Source organism: Durio zibethinus, chromosome 10, assembly GCF_047325235.1.
Source record: "Durio zibethinus cultivar Kanyao isolate XHJ-2024 chromosome 10, ASM4732523v1, whole genome shotgun sequence".
Lineage (NCBI taxonomy): Eukaryota > Viridiplantae > Streptophyta > Magnoliopsida > Malvales > Malvaceae > Durio > Durio zibethinus.
Window position 1 is genome coordinate 4,128,045 of NC_143171.1, and position 17,052 is coordinate 4,145,096.

At 29.2% G+C, this 17,052-nt stretch overlaps 1 protein-coding gene across 3 annotated transcripts; it reads right to left on the reverse strand.

The window, feature by feature from the left end:
• Nucleotides 1-10,320: 10,320 nt before the first annotated feature.
• Nucleotides 10,321-12,667, reverse strand: LOC111291789 (thioredoxin-like protein AAED1, chloroplastic). 3 transcript variants are annotated; one of them, XM_089766489.1, is made up of 7 exons: nucleotides 12,174-12,659; nucleotides 11,930-11,976; nucleotides 11,723-11,837; nucleotides 11,212-11,256; nucleotides 11,060-11,119; nucleotides 10,876-10,959; nucleotides 10,321-10,769 (listed from the first exon to the last, which is right to left on the reverse strand). In XM_089766489.1, the coding sequence occupies exons 1-7, from the start codon at nucleotides 12,456-12,458 to the stop codon at nucleotides 10,650-10,652; spliced, it is 756 nt and encodes a 251-aa protein (XP_089622615.1). In that variant the 5' UTR covers nucleotides 12,459-12,659; the 3' UTR covers nucleotides 10,321-10,649. The 3 variants fall into 3 exon arrangements, with proteins under 3 accessions (XP_089622615.1, XP_022739535.1, XP_089622616.1); XM_022883800.2 differs by having other exon boundaries at nucleotides 10,864-10,959; nucleotides 12,174-12,652; XM_089766490.1 differs by lacking the exons at nucleotides 11,060-11,119; nucleotides 11,212-11,256 and having other exon boundaries at nucleotides 10,864-10,959; nucleotides 12,174-12,667.
• Between the last annotated feature and the right edge of the window lie 4,385 nt (nucleotides 12,668-17,052).

The following is a 17,052-nucleotide window of genomic DNA, read 5'->3' on the forward strand; positions in this document are numbered from 1 at the left end:
AAAAAAAACAATACATGAGTCAACACATAAATTACACCAAGCCCATTTTCTAAAACAATATCATTTTAACCTATTATAAAAACAAAAAATCATTTTTTTAAAATTTTTCTCGTTTCTCCTCTTTTTTATCCTCATTTTTATCTTACTTCTTTCTGTAAGTCTCATTCAACAAATTCATATTTAAATGAGATTTTTAAAAATCAATGATTGAAAAAAGTCATCAATCATAAAAAAAAACTTGATCCAAAAATTGCTAATACCTAAAAATTAATTATCGACACTATTATTCATATCATCATCCAAAGTAAAACTAAGCATAATGATATAAAAATTTAAAACTTGAAGAATTTTTCGAGCAAATTTATTTTTAATTATTTTTATTGGTTGTCTTTGTTTTGTTGTCTTGTCAATTGTTGTTAAATTATTAAAAATTTTCCCAAATCAATATTTAAAAAAATAATAATAATTTCCTTACTTTTCAATTTCATATTTCTTTTTTTTTTTACTTTGAGTTCTTGACTTTCACCAACTAAACAATAAAAATAAACAATAAATAATAATAAATAAAATATTTTTGGGTATTTAAATTTGAGCAAACAATCCAATTTCACAATTAAAGCCCAATTAATCTAAAAACATTTTTAAACCCAACGTTGAGACAATATTTGAAGCCCATTTAATATCTAAAAAAATTTTCAAACAAAATTAAATGTTTATAATTGCTTTTATTGTTGATTATGTATTTGGATTTGTTGAGTTTGTTGATTATGGGATTCTTGATCTAACTTTTATATTTCTATCATTTTTAAAGTTTTTATCTATTTTTATTTTTTATATTTCAAAATATATTGAAAATAGAAATTAACAAAAAATCAAAATAAATCAATAAAAGAAAGATAAATAAAATATATAATTCAGTTTATATTGAACTTATAATCTAATTTGAGATTAACTCAATTTATCAAATTAAGTCCAATTAATAATTCAAATATCCTAAAAACATTTTATCTAAATATGAAAAAAGGTCACGGTCGAATTAATATATTATGTTTTTTTATATGATATTTTAGATCAAATCTTAAATTCAATAATTAATGGATTTATAAATATCAAATTTGAATGCACATTAATTAAGGTAGAATGATTAATTTCACCATTTAACATAAGTATAGGAACGAGTCGTATAATTTGAAAAAAATTAATATAAAAAATAATAACATATCAAAACATTTAATCACATCATCATTTTTGATTAAGTGAACTTTACACATTAACAAAATCAACAATTATGTAAGAAAAAATATGACATCAGAAAAGTCAAAATGTCATGTTTTCAATTTGAATGGAAAAAGTTTAAATTGTTAACAATTAAACTAAATTTGACAATTAATTGAAATATAAGGATCAAATTTGAACATATTCAAATAAAGAAATTAATTTCACCATTTAACTAAGATATAGAAATCTATTATATAATTTGACCAAAAGAAAATCATCCTTAATTCCTTCACTATCTCAAGTCTTAGTTAGTAATTGTATTGGGATTGGATTTAAAAACTTTTGGCATAATTAAGCTTTATGACTAAATTTTGTTTGAGTGATGATTTTGTTTATCAAGTAGACAATGCCTAAATTACATCAGATATATATTTTTTACATCTATATTGAATATTGATCAATGCAGATGATTGGATTTTTTTTTTTTTAGAATGAAAAAAAATAAAGTTAAAGCATTTAAAATCAATTTTCAAGCATCTGTTAAAAAAATGCATTGATAAATGTAATTAGAGTAGGTTAACTCTACTTAATATTGACAGCAATGATATACAGAAGGTTGTAATATAAAAAAAGAAAAATTTTAAATTTTAAAATTATTAAATGTTATTTTTTAAGTGAAATTTAACTGCGAATCAAACAACTAAATATCTTTGCTGAAAAAAATCATATCAGGCATCTTCTTCACAAATAATTTAATTCAAGAATCAATAGCAATGATAATATAACATTCATGACATCATTTTGAGAAAGTAAGATATATATATATACTATTTTTTTTAAAGATAACTAAAGGGAGAGTTTGTAAAATCAACCCCCACTCTGTGTTGCCTGTCTCTTCCTCCTTTCTGGTAGTCTTAAATATTAACCTTATGTGCCATATCAAACTTTAGCATAACGAATTAACTCTATGTACTTTTGGGTGTATAATAAATAAAAGACAACAAAATAAATAATAACAAAGAAAGAAAGCACGAGAAAAATAAATACTATTAGAAGCAGCTGAAAATGGCGCATTAACTTTGCTTTATGAGCAAAATTGATTAAAGAACGTATGGGCCAATGTGATTTATTTTGCTATATCAATGTCCAATTCCATGTCGAGCTATGAGAATTAAAAATTTCAGAATTATTGATGATGTGCCAGGTACGGCAGACCATCTTTTATTTTTGCTTTATCTAAGGCTTTAGATGTAGTCAACACTCAGCACCTCCTTCTAGACAAGAGACCAGAAGTGGGTCACTGTGATAAACGTGTAGGAAAGCTAAACTAGGACTATAGATAAGTTACAACAAGACCCATCCTTTAATTTTTTTTTTTTTTAATTTAAAGTTGTGATCTTTTGATCGAGTCATTTAATTTTTGATAATTTTAAATAATAAAAATTACTTATAATTTTAATATGAAAGAAAAAAATTGTTAAAATTTGATTTAATTTATTAATTGAGTCTGATAGAGGAAGCTAAATCAAATTAAGAGATTGAGAGCATGGTATAGGGTATAAGGCAAAACTTTTGTATCAAAGTTGAGATTCCTCAAATGATGAGTGAAGGGCCCTAAAAGAACATGCTTTTTTTTGTGGGATGAACACTTTATATCCGATTGTCTCGATAAAGCCTTTTAACACTCGGAGAATATTTGCTAAGCCGTGTTTGGTTGTTTAAATCCTTTTTTTAAGGTTAAAGACTTTCCTTTGACCATTGCGATGGCTTCTTTTTTTTTTCTTTAATTGCTGCATTAAATGCAACCGTCCTTCAACTTTTTTGAAGGGAAAAATTTTTGTGGTGGACGATTGTGAAACTGTAATTTTTTTTTTTTTTTTTGGAAACTATGCATATTTCTCCGGTAATTTCTTTACTTTTAACTTGGCATAAACTTGTCTGGGCATTAAAAGAGTCGAGAATATATTCATTGAAGAAAAAAATGAAAATTGAATTGGGACTTAAATTTGAATAAATTAATTAAGTTAAATTTTGAATTAAATTTTGATAGAGTTAGAGTTATTTCAGTTGGTTTAATTCATTACAAAGCTCTAAATTTACAAAAATAAAAATTGACTTTGGAGTTTAATTTTAATTTTATTTAAGTTTAAATTTTAATATATGTAATTTTTATTTTTAGATTATGATTTATTTTTTAAGAAAAGAAAAAAAAAATTGTCACTAGCTAGAGCTAAATTTAAAGACAAATTCACAGCACCTTCAAACAATTATTATTCTTGTAGCTGACTATATTAGATTAGCAACTATTTTAGGGAAGCCTAGGGGAATTTGTTCAGATAAAGAATTAAGGTTATCTTAGTTATTGTTGAATTTGTTGCAAGGGTGTTCTAAATAATTATAATCATTCGGTAAAGGCAAGTTCTTCTCATGAGCATTTAGTGTTTACTAATTCCCAAAGAGTACGAGTAGCAAAAATTATAAAATTTGAGTAACACTTTATTGTTGTCGGCAGTCAAACAGAGTGGGAAGTGGTGTCGGCGCCGGTTTCAGGGCTATGTTTCATAGTGAATTCATGGTAAAACATGGGAAAGATTCGAAGGTTCAGATACAAAAATCAAATTGGATTTTTTTGAGAGGGAGTTTCAGTACCATATATATGTTGGCCTGAATAATTTCATGTTATAGTAATATATATTTTTGCATGCAAAATTTTCATGACCATAGTCAAATTCATGGAGACAGAATTTCCAGAGAGAATGATTTTGTTAGAAAAGAGAGTGGGGAAGAGTTTTTGAGAGGGTAACAGATGAGTTTGGAGGAGGGTACCCCAACTCTCCCATCTTTTTTTGATTGTAGCAATGATGAGAAAATCCACCAAAAAAAGCACTGGAGACCAATAAGTTTTACTAGAAATAGTGCATGGAATAACAATGAAAGCTTTGTGCTGCTGCAATCAGCACATTCTGCTTTCCTTTCATTGTCACAAGTCAAGACCCGTTTGTTGGGAAGCAGATGGGAAAGGGCTTGGTTTTGTGGTGCTTTCTTTTCTCGTCGTTGTCTGCTTCAAATGGTCTTGACACTTAGCTGTACTGCTAACAATTTAATCCCGTAATTAAGGAAATTCCTTCTATTATTTGATAAATACCAGTAATTCAAAAAACATACCAATTCATAACTGGTATGATCTGCTAATCAATTCACTAGTGCTGATAGTAAATCTTTTATAATTCATTAAACCCTCTTGTTTAGGTTGAAACGAGTACTGAAAAACAGATCTTTAACCCAAAGTGGAGACCATGAAAGCACAACAAACAAGGAGTTGTCATAATCCTAGAGAATAATCATGAATCCACATCATTTATATATTAAAATTGATATTGAAATATAAGAATTCATACTCTTTCAACCTATGAAATACCTTTTGTGAAATAAAATCATACAAACAGTGGGTCGAAATGGACAATACTTCACAAGTTAGTGTAAATTGTGATATTTAATATCAGAGTTGACTCTAGAGGTACTAACGATATGCCACCAAAGAGGGTGAGTCTTCGTTAGAGTGAGAGAGGATGTCATGATTCTAAAGAGGAGCCATGAATCTCACATCGCCTGTATACTATAGTTGATCTTGAAGTTCATACCCCTTCAACTTGTGAAACACCTTTTGTTAGACAAAACCGTAAGATCAGTAGATCAGAACAGATAATACCTCATAAGTTAATGTGAATCGAGATACCAATCATGTGACCAAATACTATCTGCTTTGATGGTTTAGGACTTAAAACCTTCTTTGCTACATGTCTTGCAAACAGCTTGAAATCAGTTGCCTGGGAACCTTGGGAAGACCTGGCTCGCTCAGCAATGGCATCCTTGAATTCCTTATAAATTTTCCAATCATGGTTTCCCAGCCTCTCCAGGTTAGAGCTTCCGAAATTAGATCTCACAGCACCAGGTACCACAAGGACCGCATTGATACCAAAGGGCCTTAATTCAACACGCAAAGTGTTGGTCATGGCATGGGGAGCAGCCTTGCTAGAACAATAGGACCCTGCCCATGGGGTTAGTACTCTCCCAACAACAATCCCTACATTGGCTATGCTTCCCCTGCGCCGCGAAGCCATGTGAGGCACAACTTGTTGCACCACTCTTAGCTCCCCCAATGTGTTGATTTCCCAAGCTTTTTTGATCGCATCTAGTGAAAACTCAGCTAAAGGGCCTGTGCTTCCTATACCGGCATTATTTAGTAGCACACCAATGTGACCATACTTGGATATTACTGTGTTCACAGCCGATGGCACTCTCTCATCCGATGAAACATCGAGCTCTATCTTTTCAATTTGATCGGAACTAAGATCTAACATGTCATCCATGCGTTGAGGAATGTCAGAGGCAACGACGCGGCAATTCTGCCCCGCAAATGCCCTGCAATATTCAGCCGGTGACTAGAACAACCTTTGTTTCCGGCATTTTTGGTTCCTATTGTTGTTTGATGGTAATAGATTCTTTCATCTTATAAAAGATTGGTAAGGCAGAATAGTATATCCTCCAAGGTTTTTTCTTGTTCATAGTTTAAATTAGATGCAGTATATGCTTTAGGGCATATGCTTCTTGAAAGCAAATTGGCCGGCTGAGTCGGAGCTTTTTAGCTTGTTAGATTCTATGGCTCCATTCAAGTAAGGCCAGAGAATTATTTTGGTTAACATTAATATCAATCCAATTGTTGAAAAAAAAAAAATCCGCTCCTTAAAAGATGGTTTTGGAGTCTAATGAATTACTCATTCAATCCTGCTTTTATGATTTTATGAATGATTAATGGGTAGTTCAACAAATTCAATATCAATCCTGCAAATAAAAGAAAAAGCAACCAGATCACTTGGCACGCCATTTGTAAAGAACAAAAAAGGGAAGAAACAGTATGCCTTGGCATTGAAAAATGAAGTGTTAGGCAGGTACAGCAGGATCAATTCGGCACTTAAAGGGAAAATCAAAAAGGAAAAGAAAAAAAAAAGCACTTTGATTATAAAGCAAGACATAAAATTAAGGGATAAGAAAAAAAGAAAAAGCAGAGTAATCTAATTATAAATTAATTATCTAATCATTTATATATTATTAAATTCTTTTGCAGCCTCAATGACAAAGTTATAATGCTAACTGTTACATAACTCTAATTTTTTTAGCAGAAGTATTTATTTTCCTGGGTCTTTGAGAGCCCTTCTTTCCCAGGAAAACATGAAGTGGTGTTCGTTTTCATAGTAGGAAAAAGAAAAACCACAAGAGACGAGATAAAATCAATTAAAACCATGAGTGAAACGAGCAATGAAATTAATAAAGGGAAGGGATTAATTTGGTAATTCACGTGGGAAGCTAGGAAATCCAAGCAAAATCCAAATGGGATCACAGAAAAATGGCCAAAGGGTCGACAAATAAAGCACGTAATGGATAACAACCAATCTGAGAGTGACCACAGCTCAGTGTTTTGTGGTTACTGTAATGCATGGGGCTAAAAGATAATTGGCCTCTTTTCCTTTTTGAGGGAGTGAAACTGTGACAGAAAGAGATAGGATTTTTTCACCAATAAAGTTGCGCCTCTTCCATTAACCAGATTTCTCTGCAACATCCTAACCTCATTACTCTTTTTTAGCTTCGCTTTATCTTTCACTCTCTTTCGTCATTTGCAGTCTCCTCTTTGACATGTCGTGGTCTAAGGCAAATTGGTCATGTCACATTGATTCTTTTTCTAGAGCTACTTTGGCTACTGCAAGTCTGCAAACATGTAGTATTAGCAGTAGCATATTTTTCCTTTGATAGGTAATTTGGGGGATTATTATTTTAATTTAAAAAATCTTTCCTTCTATTTCAAATTTATGAAAGGATTTTATTGTAATTTTTTGTTTCTGATAATTAAGAGGTATAAAAAGGATGGGACTACCCTAAACTCTAGGGGCGTTTGTAGCCCTGCAGACCCTACTAGATTTTCTATCGCAAATAGAGAAAGCCCTCTGGATGTTCAAAGAAAGCAAAGCATGTAGCCAAACTCTATTTTCTTGTTAAAGTCCATAAAGCACCGATCATAAAAAAAAAAACAGACATTCCTAGGACCCCCATATGTCTGAAAGGGTGCAACAGAGTTTTTTGTAGAGAAAAAATGAATTGAATGGATGCACAAATGTGCAGCAAGCATGGTTGGTGGGGTTCCTTTCATTTTCAAAGAAGAATCCAAACTCTTAAAACCCAGCAAGGGGGTGCTTTTCATGTATGCTACAAGGTCCTGGTAATAAGGATTGATTTTTAGTATTCCACTTTTGCTTTGTCCTCACCAAAGAAAAGGCAAAAGAAGTGTGGAATTTGGGGTATTTTTAGAAAGGAGGGTGTGAAGCACATTGGCTTGGGAATTAGAATGTATTGAAAACGACAACTATCATCCCACTGATTTAACCCCATTATATGGTTTCCAGCTTAGAAATTTTGTATGGTTTCATCACAACAAAGACAAAGGAGGATAATTATCAGAGCATGTAGAGAAATTTGCAATTACCATAAAACATCTCTTACAAGAAGGTGTTTGGTACGAAAAATTTTTGATTTTGGAAGAAAAAGTAATTTAAGAGAAAGTGACATTGAAAAAAAAATGATTTGTAGGTTTTATTGATTTATAAAATGTAAGATTTTGGTATTTCGATCACCATAATGTAAAATTATTTAATAAAATATATTATTATATTATCTTTAAAAATATGTAAATAATAAATAATATTTATAATATTGATATGTGAATAACATGTGACATATAAATAATATGTTGTCATAATTAAAATTTAATAATTTTAAAAATTAATTTTTTATATTTTAAACAAATATAATTTTACAATTCTAATTACTATTCTAACTTTTTTTTTAATATTTTTAACAAATACTATGTTTTTATCTTAGAAAAAAAAATTTTCAACAAAAAATTATATTTTTATCTTAGAAACATTATCTTTATTAAATTTTAAAAAATATATTTTCATGTTTTTAACAAAAATTATGTTTTTATTTTTAAAAACGTCACCTTTTCAACAAAGTGCATTTTTATTTTAAAAATATCATTTTTATTGAATTTTGAAAACTATAATTTTTCATATGTTCAACAAAAACTATATTTTCTTTCTTAAAAACATTACTCTTGTTGAATTCTAAAACGCATATTTTTTCATATTTTTAACAAAAACAATATTTTCTATCTTAGAAATATCATATATTGTTGAATTTTGAATTTTTTTTTCATGTTTATAATAAAAATTACATTTTTATCTTATAAACACAGTCTTTTCAATATAAATTATATTTTTTATCGTAAAAATATCATTTTTGTTGAATTTTAAAAATATTTTTTATATTTACAATCAAAATTACATTTTTATCTTAAAAATATTATCTTTTCAACAAAACTTATGTTTTTTTATCTTAAAAATATCATCATTATTAAATTCTAAAAAATAATACTTTTTCATATTTTTAACAAAAAAATATTTTTATTTTTAAAATGTTGTTTTTATTTAATTATGAAAAACATTTTATCTTTTCAACAAAACTCTTGTTTTAATCATAATTTTTGTGAAAATTTTAATAATATTATGTTAAAAACACAATCTTTGTTTAAAGTATATTAAAAAAATTTATTTTCATAATATTGTATAAAAAATTACTACGTTTTTAAAATAAATAAGATCATTTATAGAATCTGAAAATGCAATTAAATAAAGATAAATGAGAAAAAATTTTACTTTTCCTCTAAAATCTTAAAAAACCTGGCCTAATCTCAGCCATTCATGTAAAGGTTTAAACTATAAATAGAAAATTCCCCCAACTCTCATCGTGCGTTTTGTAGCAGCTTGGGCTATTGGGCCCTAAAGTATAGAGTGTCTGACCACTAGTTTGCATCGAAAAATCCATTCTCAGGTTCGGGAACCATAAGCTCTAAATTACCTAGCCTAAGCACTAGTCCGATTATAGGCTAATCTTGATTCGGAAGAATCCATCCTCGGGTTTAGAGTTGAACGAGCCTGGATAAGGAGAGTTTTTGACTTTTTACTTTTCAATTTCTTGATACTGTTGAAACTTCAAAAAACTCCGGTAATCACATTATTATAAACCAAACCAAAATATCAAAATGTAAAAAATTATACTTTGAAGAAAAAATTATTTTCCTCCAACTAAACGCCTCCTAAAAATAAATAACAAAATTAAAATATCAGGATTCAGGTCTCTCTAGTATTTAAGTTAAAAAAAATGTGTATTACACAGTTTTTTCTCCATTTCTTATTTTGATTTCCACAGTGATTACAGAGTTTCATCTCCATTCCTTATTTTGGTTTTCAGTCCTGTTCCGTATGCATATATATTTCTCGTATGTATATATTTCTCCTGTAAGTATTGAAAACATATTAATGTATAATTATTAGAAACTAATTAATGGGCAAAAAAAAAAAAAACAAATGTCACAGGATACATATGACATAAAATCAATTTTAACATGTTGATTGTTTTCAAAATTTGAAAAATTAAATAACAACTTTTAACCATCTATATTTGTAATCACATGTGATAATATGATCTTAGTTGTTATTATTTGAGATAATATAATCTCCACGCATATGGAAAGTTATTCCAATATATGATCATACTGACTCCCAATATATGATCATACTGACTCGATTCTTATAAGAGGCATCATAATTTAAACACAATCATAAAATTTAATTGAAATATTTAAAATAAAAGTTATTTATTTAATGAGTTAAAATTTTATTGTGATTACATCACAGGATTCATAAGATGAAAATTATCACAATAATTACTACGAAATCAAGTTCATGAGATTAAAACTCCTTTAAAATCAAAGTGTTGATTAGATATTCCATTAGTCAAATTAGGATGAGAATTAAGAGAAGAACAAGGAATCAGACAATTTTCCTGTCCATTAAAAAATAATGGTCCCAACAGCGGATACCTTCTTCTTTAAATGAGGTTTCAAAGTCTGTACTAGAACCCAAGGTTCTGTCCCAAGACCATACATTAAAAGCATTTCTTAACAAGAGAAAGCATTGGGAAAAAAAAAAGTGCATGAATAATTAAATTTAAAATCATTAGCCAAAATGTCAAGCGTTTTACAAATTATTATTGGCTATTAAAATGTTCTCAAGTACATATGTAGCTATATTATTTACAAATTATTATTGGCTATTTGATTAACATTTCCATAGCTTTTAATTTTTGCAAAAAAAAAGTATATATATTATTTTCAGCAATATTTTACAAAAGAAAGCAATATTTTGCTGCTTGGGTTGCAAATAAGATGTAGCAATTTATGCAACCAGAACCTTGCAGCATATGCCGATATCTGAAACAGGCTCGTCTAGAATGATTGAATAATATATTATAGAAAGACTTCATGCCACTGGGGTTTTGCAGCAAACATTAAAGATATCATCTAAAGGAGCATGATCACCTGTCCCTTCGTCTTTTCGTGCATACAACAATTGTTTCCCTTTGAAGACAAACATCCCTCCCTGGTACAAGAATAGAACAGAACCTGAGGGGAGCAGCCAATATATACAAACCAAAAACATGGATCCTGAAGAATGTCGAGACAAATTCACAAAGCTGTTGTAATACACTGCTTTTATCATCTGGAGTGGCTTTCATGGTATAGTTTTCCATAGCTTTCTTCACTTTGTCAAGTCTTGAGAACACCTTTGCCTGTTATGCATGTCCAAATTCTTCACCAATTAAAAAAATGGTCGGTCTTTCAACAAACAAGAAACGTGCTTTCATAAAAGCTGAGAAATTTGAAATTTACACTGGCTGGATTGAAAAATGTACGCCCAAGACCATAGTATAAACCCAAAACATCATATGCCTGAAATAAAAGAAATGCTCTTTCAGCACTTACAATCATTCAAAAGGGAGATTCAAGAAATAGGCATATGAGTAATGAGTACAACGTATTACCTTACGTTCAGGATCAGCATAAAGGGAGTCCATTGGAAATGGCAACTGTACATTTTATGACATTAACTAATGTCAGTGGTTCATTAGCTCCGGATTTCTTTTAAAAAGGACGTGGGGGAAAAACAGAAACTCCAGTCCAACTAAGGTTTAAAAATGAATAACAATTTAATTCATGCTCATATCCTTTCTTGTAAGAAAGAAGATCATACATTCACCTTTGCCGAAAAGATGCAATAGTTGCATTATTATCGGACAAAAACCTGAAAATACTGATGAGCCATCTAACACAGATTATCCCCAAATTCATGGTGTTTCATTTAGCGTTCATAAGTTAGATTGTCGAATAGGCTCTGAGGAACCAAATATGCCTCCTCTAGTCCTTTTAGTGTTAAAAATAAATAAATAAATAAAATGGTTGTTGGAGAATGCTAAAGTAATGAACAAAGAAACAGATAAAACCCAAAAAAAATAACATTGAAAAAAAAAAAAAAGGAAACATAAAAAGAAATACCCGCTCTGCAAGGATACGAGCTTTATCAGGAGTACCAACACCAACTGCAATTAATTTCACACCAGCTGAGTCGAATTTTGGTTTTGCTTCTTTCAGAGCTGAAGCAAGTTCCCAACTTAGACGAACAAGCATATAAAACTGATTAGTCAAACGACTCAAAAGAGAAATCCAGTTTCTCAAATTAACAGATGACTCAGAAATATTTACCAGCAAAAGCATCCGAAATGCCTTAAAAGTGCTACAACCGCTACTCCCTGGATTTGATGAGAAGAGGCAAACTAAGTTTAGCACAACAATATTCTGGTTGTTAACAACTTTGGGTTCCCAGAGAAAGAATAAAAATTCAAGCTTGACCTTACATCTTTTGCAAAAAAAGATATTATATTCGTTTTCAGGCTATAATCCCATATTCAATTATAAAAGCATAAGCTTAAATTGATAGAAAAGATACCTCTTTTTGGTCCCACAGATCTTTGAAGAAAACAGGTTGACCCGCAGCGGTGAAAACGCTAACGTCGCCTAGTACATCGCCGATGTTGGCGGTGAATTCAGCGGCAGAGGAAGAAGAAGCTCTGGCCGTGAAACGGGAATTACTGTTGCTGTAAAAAGTAATTTGCTTGGTGGGTTTATCGTTAACTTTCTTTGCAGAAGGTAAAAGAGAAGGAGAAGTGATTGTAGGGAATTGGGGTTTTGGAGTTGCATAACAGAGAAAAATTTTTGAAGAGATCGTCGCCATAGATTTTTTATTTCACCTTTTTTTTTCTTCTCTGTTTTCTTTTGAAGAAACAAGGGAAGGAAATACAATCGTCGAATCTTTATCTCACGTTTGTCCTCTATTTGGTGGGAGGATTTTTCCGGTAACAGCAGCCGCTTTCACTTCATTAAAGAACACGTTGCTGCCGGATTTTTTTATTAAAATGAGTAAAATTGTTATCAAAATTTTAAAAATAATTTCATTTTTATGTTTAATCATGATAATATCAATCTAGTCAAATTTTAGTAACAATTATAGTTTTCATTGAAAAAGATAATTAATGTTAAAGATGTAAAATTAAAAGACTGAAATATAAAAAAAATTAAACACAAATTTCTAAGTAAACTTTCATTAAAAAACTGAACATGATAGTTTTAATAAGGTGGGCTTTGAAGTGTTGATTGGTCATTCGGTTTGCATTTGGGAGTGCTCGTTAGCCCAAGTAGAGTACTTTCTTTCCGCTATATGGGAATGGAGATCAATCATGTTTTATTAGGTGGGCTTTGGATTGTTGATAGGCCTGCTTTTATGAAAGATAAAAATGACACCCCTCGTTTCCCAACATGACGTGACAGCATCAAATTAAAATCTATTATTATCATCCAGATGAACTACCTAATAAGGAAAATAAATGAAGAATCCATGCCTTCGCTTCATCATCAACCCTAGAGATTTTGTTATAGTTGACCATCTGAAATAGGCATGATAAGTAAAGCAAAGGGATAGAGGCCCCTACTAAAAACAGGGCCGAAGCTCTAGTCTAGGTGACAATGCCTGGGATTGATGGAGACCCATGATATTAACCTTTCCCTAACCCCATCCATCCATCCATTCATACCCTCATTCCACTCTATCTTCTCTTTTTTAATTAGTGTAACCATAAAGACAATAAAAAAAATAATGGGTGGCAATTAGCGTAGGTCCTACTTGATGAATGAAAGGGGAAGCTGCTCATGGCCAGCCATGGGAGCTGTAAGCATATCTCATGTAAGTTAACGGCAATTCTGATAAAATTTAATTTGTCACACCAACTCAGTAGGTTAACTTTCAGAAAACAGACAAAAAAAACTTGTACACATGTACGGGAAAAAGAAGGTTTTGGTAGATGAGTTACAAGGAGAAAAATTTAAGTCATTTGATGCAGAAATCAGGGTACGATATATCAATCATGGCTGGATACTGGTTGCTTTTAACAAATAGAGATCAGAATTCAGAGCAAATTTAATTTTCCATGAATCAAGGGTTTTTAATTTTCCAACATTGTTGATATCATAACACTGGAAATTTCGAATTTTAATGCATTTATATTGCCCTAGGTACCAACTGGGAAAAATGAACAATGCAAATACCAAAATTGGAATTGATGTAAAGTGTAAAAAGTAGCTTGTAACAAATTTAGTAATGAATTTAATATGGTAGGACGAAGAAATTATTCCAGGATGTTTTTTTTTTTTTAGATCTTTCCTAGAACAATTACGTACCTTCGGAATTGTTCGGGATCTCACATACCAGATTCCACATAAGAAAGGGAAAAAAAAATAAAACATTCTGCTTTAAAAACCTTACCCTAGGTGTTCAAAAAAATTTTAAAGTTTCTTTTTATATTTACATTTAAAATTTTTAATTTAAAATTAAATAAAAAATTATTAATTAAACAATATCTCGAACGAATAGAATTCAAACTGGGTTAATATTATGGATAGTTACTAAAATATTGTAAAATATTTAATATAATATCTAAATATTATAAAATATCTAATTTAAAATTATTAATTAATATAATACTTAAAATATTAATTATTTACTACGTATCATTATTTAAAAATAATTATATTAAAAATAAATATCATATTAATAATATATTTATAATTTAAATATATATTAAAAAATTATAAATTCAAATATCATTTAAACATTTTAATATAATTAAGAAATCATTCGTATAAAAAAAAAAAGAAATCATTCATGTATTAATCTATTCAAATTTAAAAATTTTTACCCTCAACTTGAATTAAATAAAACTCAGAGACCTAGCCGACCATTATATCCATGACCATATCTATTAATGATAATATGAAAGTTTTATACATAGAAAAAAAAAGTAAAAAAAAAAAAATCAACAATGGATTGGCTATCCATAATTTATACGGATGATATTCAATTAGGAGGCATTCCTCAACACTTGCATCCCAAGCTTAAGTTTGGAGCAACTTATTTGCACTGGACAAACGGGCAGGCATCTTAGATCATGTATAAGCCAAAACAATCTTTCTCAACGTCAATTGATTCGCAGAGCCTTTGCTATTGACCAAACCAAAACAAGCTAAAACTAGCTTTCTAACAAGTCCATCACTGTTTAAATTCCTAATTTAAAAAAAATGGGAGAAAATTTATTAAAAGAAAAAAAAAATTCTAACGATAATAGAGTCACCTGAGCAAGAGCTGGACCCCCACGAGCTTAGCACGTCCATGAAAGCGATTCTTACAGTACAATATTGTATGTTAACTCAAATGTCGTAACTACCCTTCACAAATTTGCGCTTTTGCTGTTCGAAACCCGACGAGAGTACGCTAATTTTACTCCTCAACGATATTGAGCTATACCTTTGTGTATAGGGACGGCAAAAAAATTCGTACCCGACGGATTTCGGTTCGATCTGATTTTTTATGGTAGATATTTTTTTTTTAAAAATTAGAGGTCGGATTGAAGTCGGATCGGATAGCATGAAGATAAAATCGAGATCGAGTTTTAGATAAATTCGATCTTATCCGACTCGATATATATATAAAAATAATTTTTTTAATTAATTTTTTAATTTTTTAATTATATATATATTTATATAATGATATTTTTAAATATTTATATTTAAAAAATAATATTTTATTATTTTCAGATCTGATCGGGTCAGTTACGGTTTATATAGTGTCGGATCGAATTCGGATAAGAAAAAACAAAAAAAAAGTCGTATAGGGTCAAGTTCAGATTTTTTAAGCATTAAGTCGGGTCGGGTTCGGGGCGAGTAAAACCCGCCCCGAACCTGACCCGATGTCAACCTTATTTGTGTAGGAAGGATACAGTAATAATTATAAATGTTATTATTAGTTTTTTTTTTAAACAGTACACTAGTTTTAAGTTTGATCAAGGTTTTTTTTTTTTTTTTTTATCGAATTTATTCAAGTAGATTTATTTATACTAAATCTAATAAATTTATAAAAATTTATTTTTTTTATGATTTTTTAATATATTCGAACTCAAACAATAAAAAAAAAAAAATCGGATAATTGATGAGAGCCTAAAGAGGACTTGGACCTTCCCCAAAACTTTTAAACCCCGTAGTATATATAATAAATATTAAATGAAATTAAATGGTCTCCTTAAACTAAAATAGTTAATTTTATTTATTTTTTAAATGATCTCAACTTTTAGTTTTATTTATTGCCATATAAGATGTATTTAAAATCATGTTATTAGTATTTATTTATAATACTAACCAATTATTATTAACAAATCTTTAAAACCAATCAATTTATCTTAATGATTAAATCAATGCAAATTTAAACAAAGTTTGAAAGGTTTTTTTGCCAGAAAGTTAAATTAACTTTTTAGTTTGTTAAACAAGATTTTAGGGCCAAACATGTTTTTTCTTTGCTTTTTATGTACTAAAATTCCTATTTTCCATATAATTCTTCATTTTTAATTATATTTTAGATCTTTTTCTCTTACTATCATGTAATGTTTTTCGACATGAAAATTAGATTGAAATTACTTTATTATTTTTATCGTACTCAAATAAATTTATATAAAAAATATTTATTTTGAATAAAATATTAATTTATATTAATAATTTATTTAGATACAAATTAAATATCAATAGTTTATTTAGATATAAATTAAAATTTAAAAATTTATTTAGATGTAAAATAAAAATTAAAAATTTATTAAGTATAATAAAAATATATAAATTTATTTAAATAAAATGATAAAATTTACTAACTTTTAATTATTTTAGACGGACCTTTTCTAAGGTACAATGGTTGGTTAAACTCTTTAAAATTACCTTTCCAGTTAGTAGCATCTAATATACTGGTACAAATGTACAAAGAATCATAACTAAGCCCTCTAATTGGATAGAGTTTTAATGAATATAGTATGTATTAAAAAAAAAATTTAAGGGGGTGTCAATCACTCTCAATTTAAAGTAGCATCATCATACTTTGAAAGATGTACGTTAATTAAAGAAGACTTAATTGCAAGGATACGATGAGAGTTTTGGCAAGTTCATGAGGTTTGAACTAATTAATCTACTTTCAGTTCTTCATTTCAGCTGGACCACAATTTGTTGTTGAAGATTCAATTATGGCTAGTGGATTTTGATGGGGATTGATCTTAGTTAAAAAGAATAAAGTCTTGTTCATTGAAATTAACTCTACCCAAAAGTACTTTGGAAACAATAGTAGTAGGTCAAGTGATGATAAATACTCGAAGTGAAAAATTTTCGCTTGTATTTTTTTTTTTTTAAGTAATAATGAAATAAATACGAGCTGCATCTTTCTGAAATATTTTTGTATGATCCCA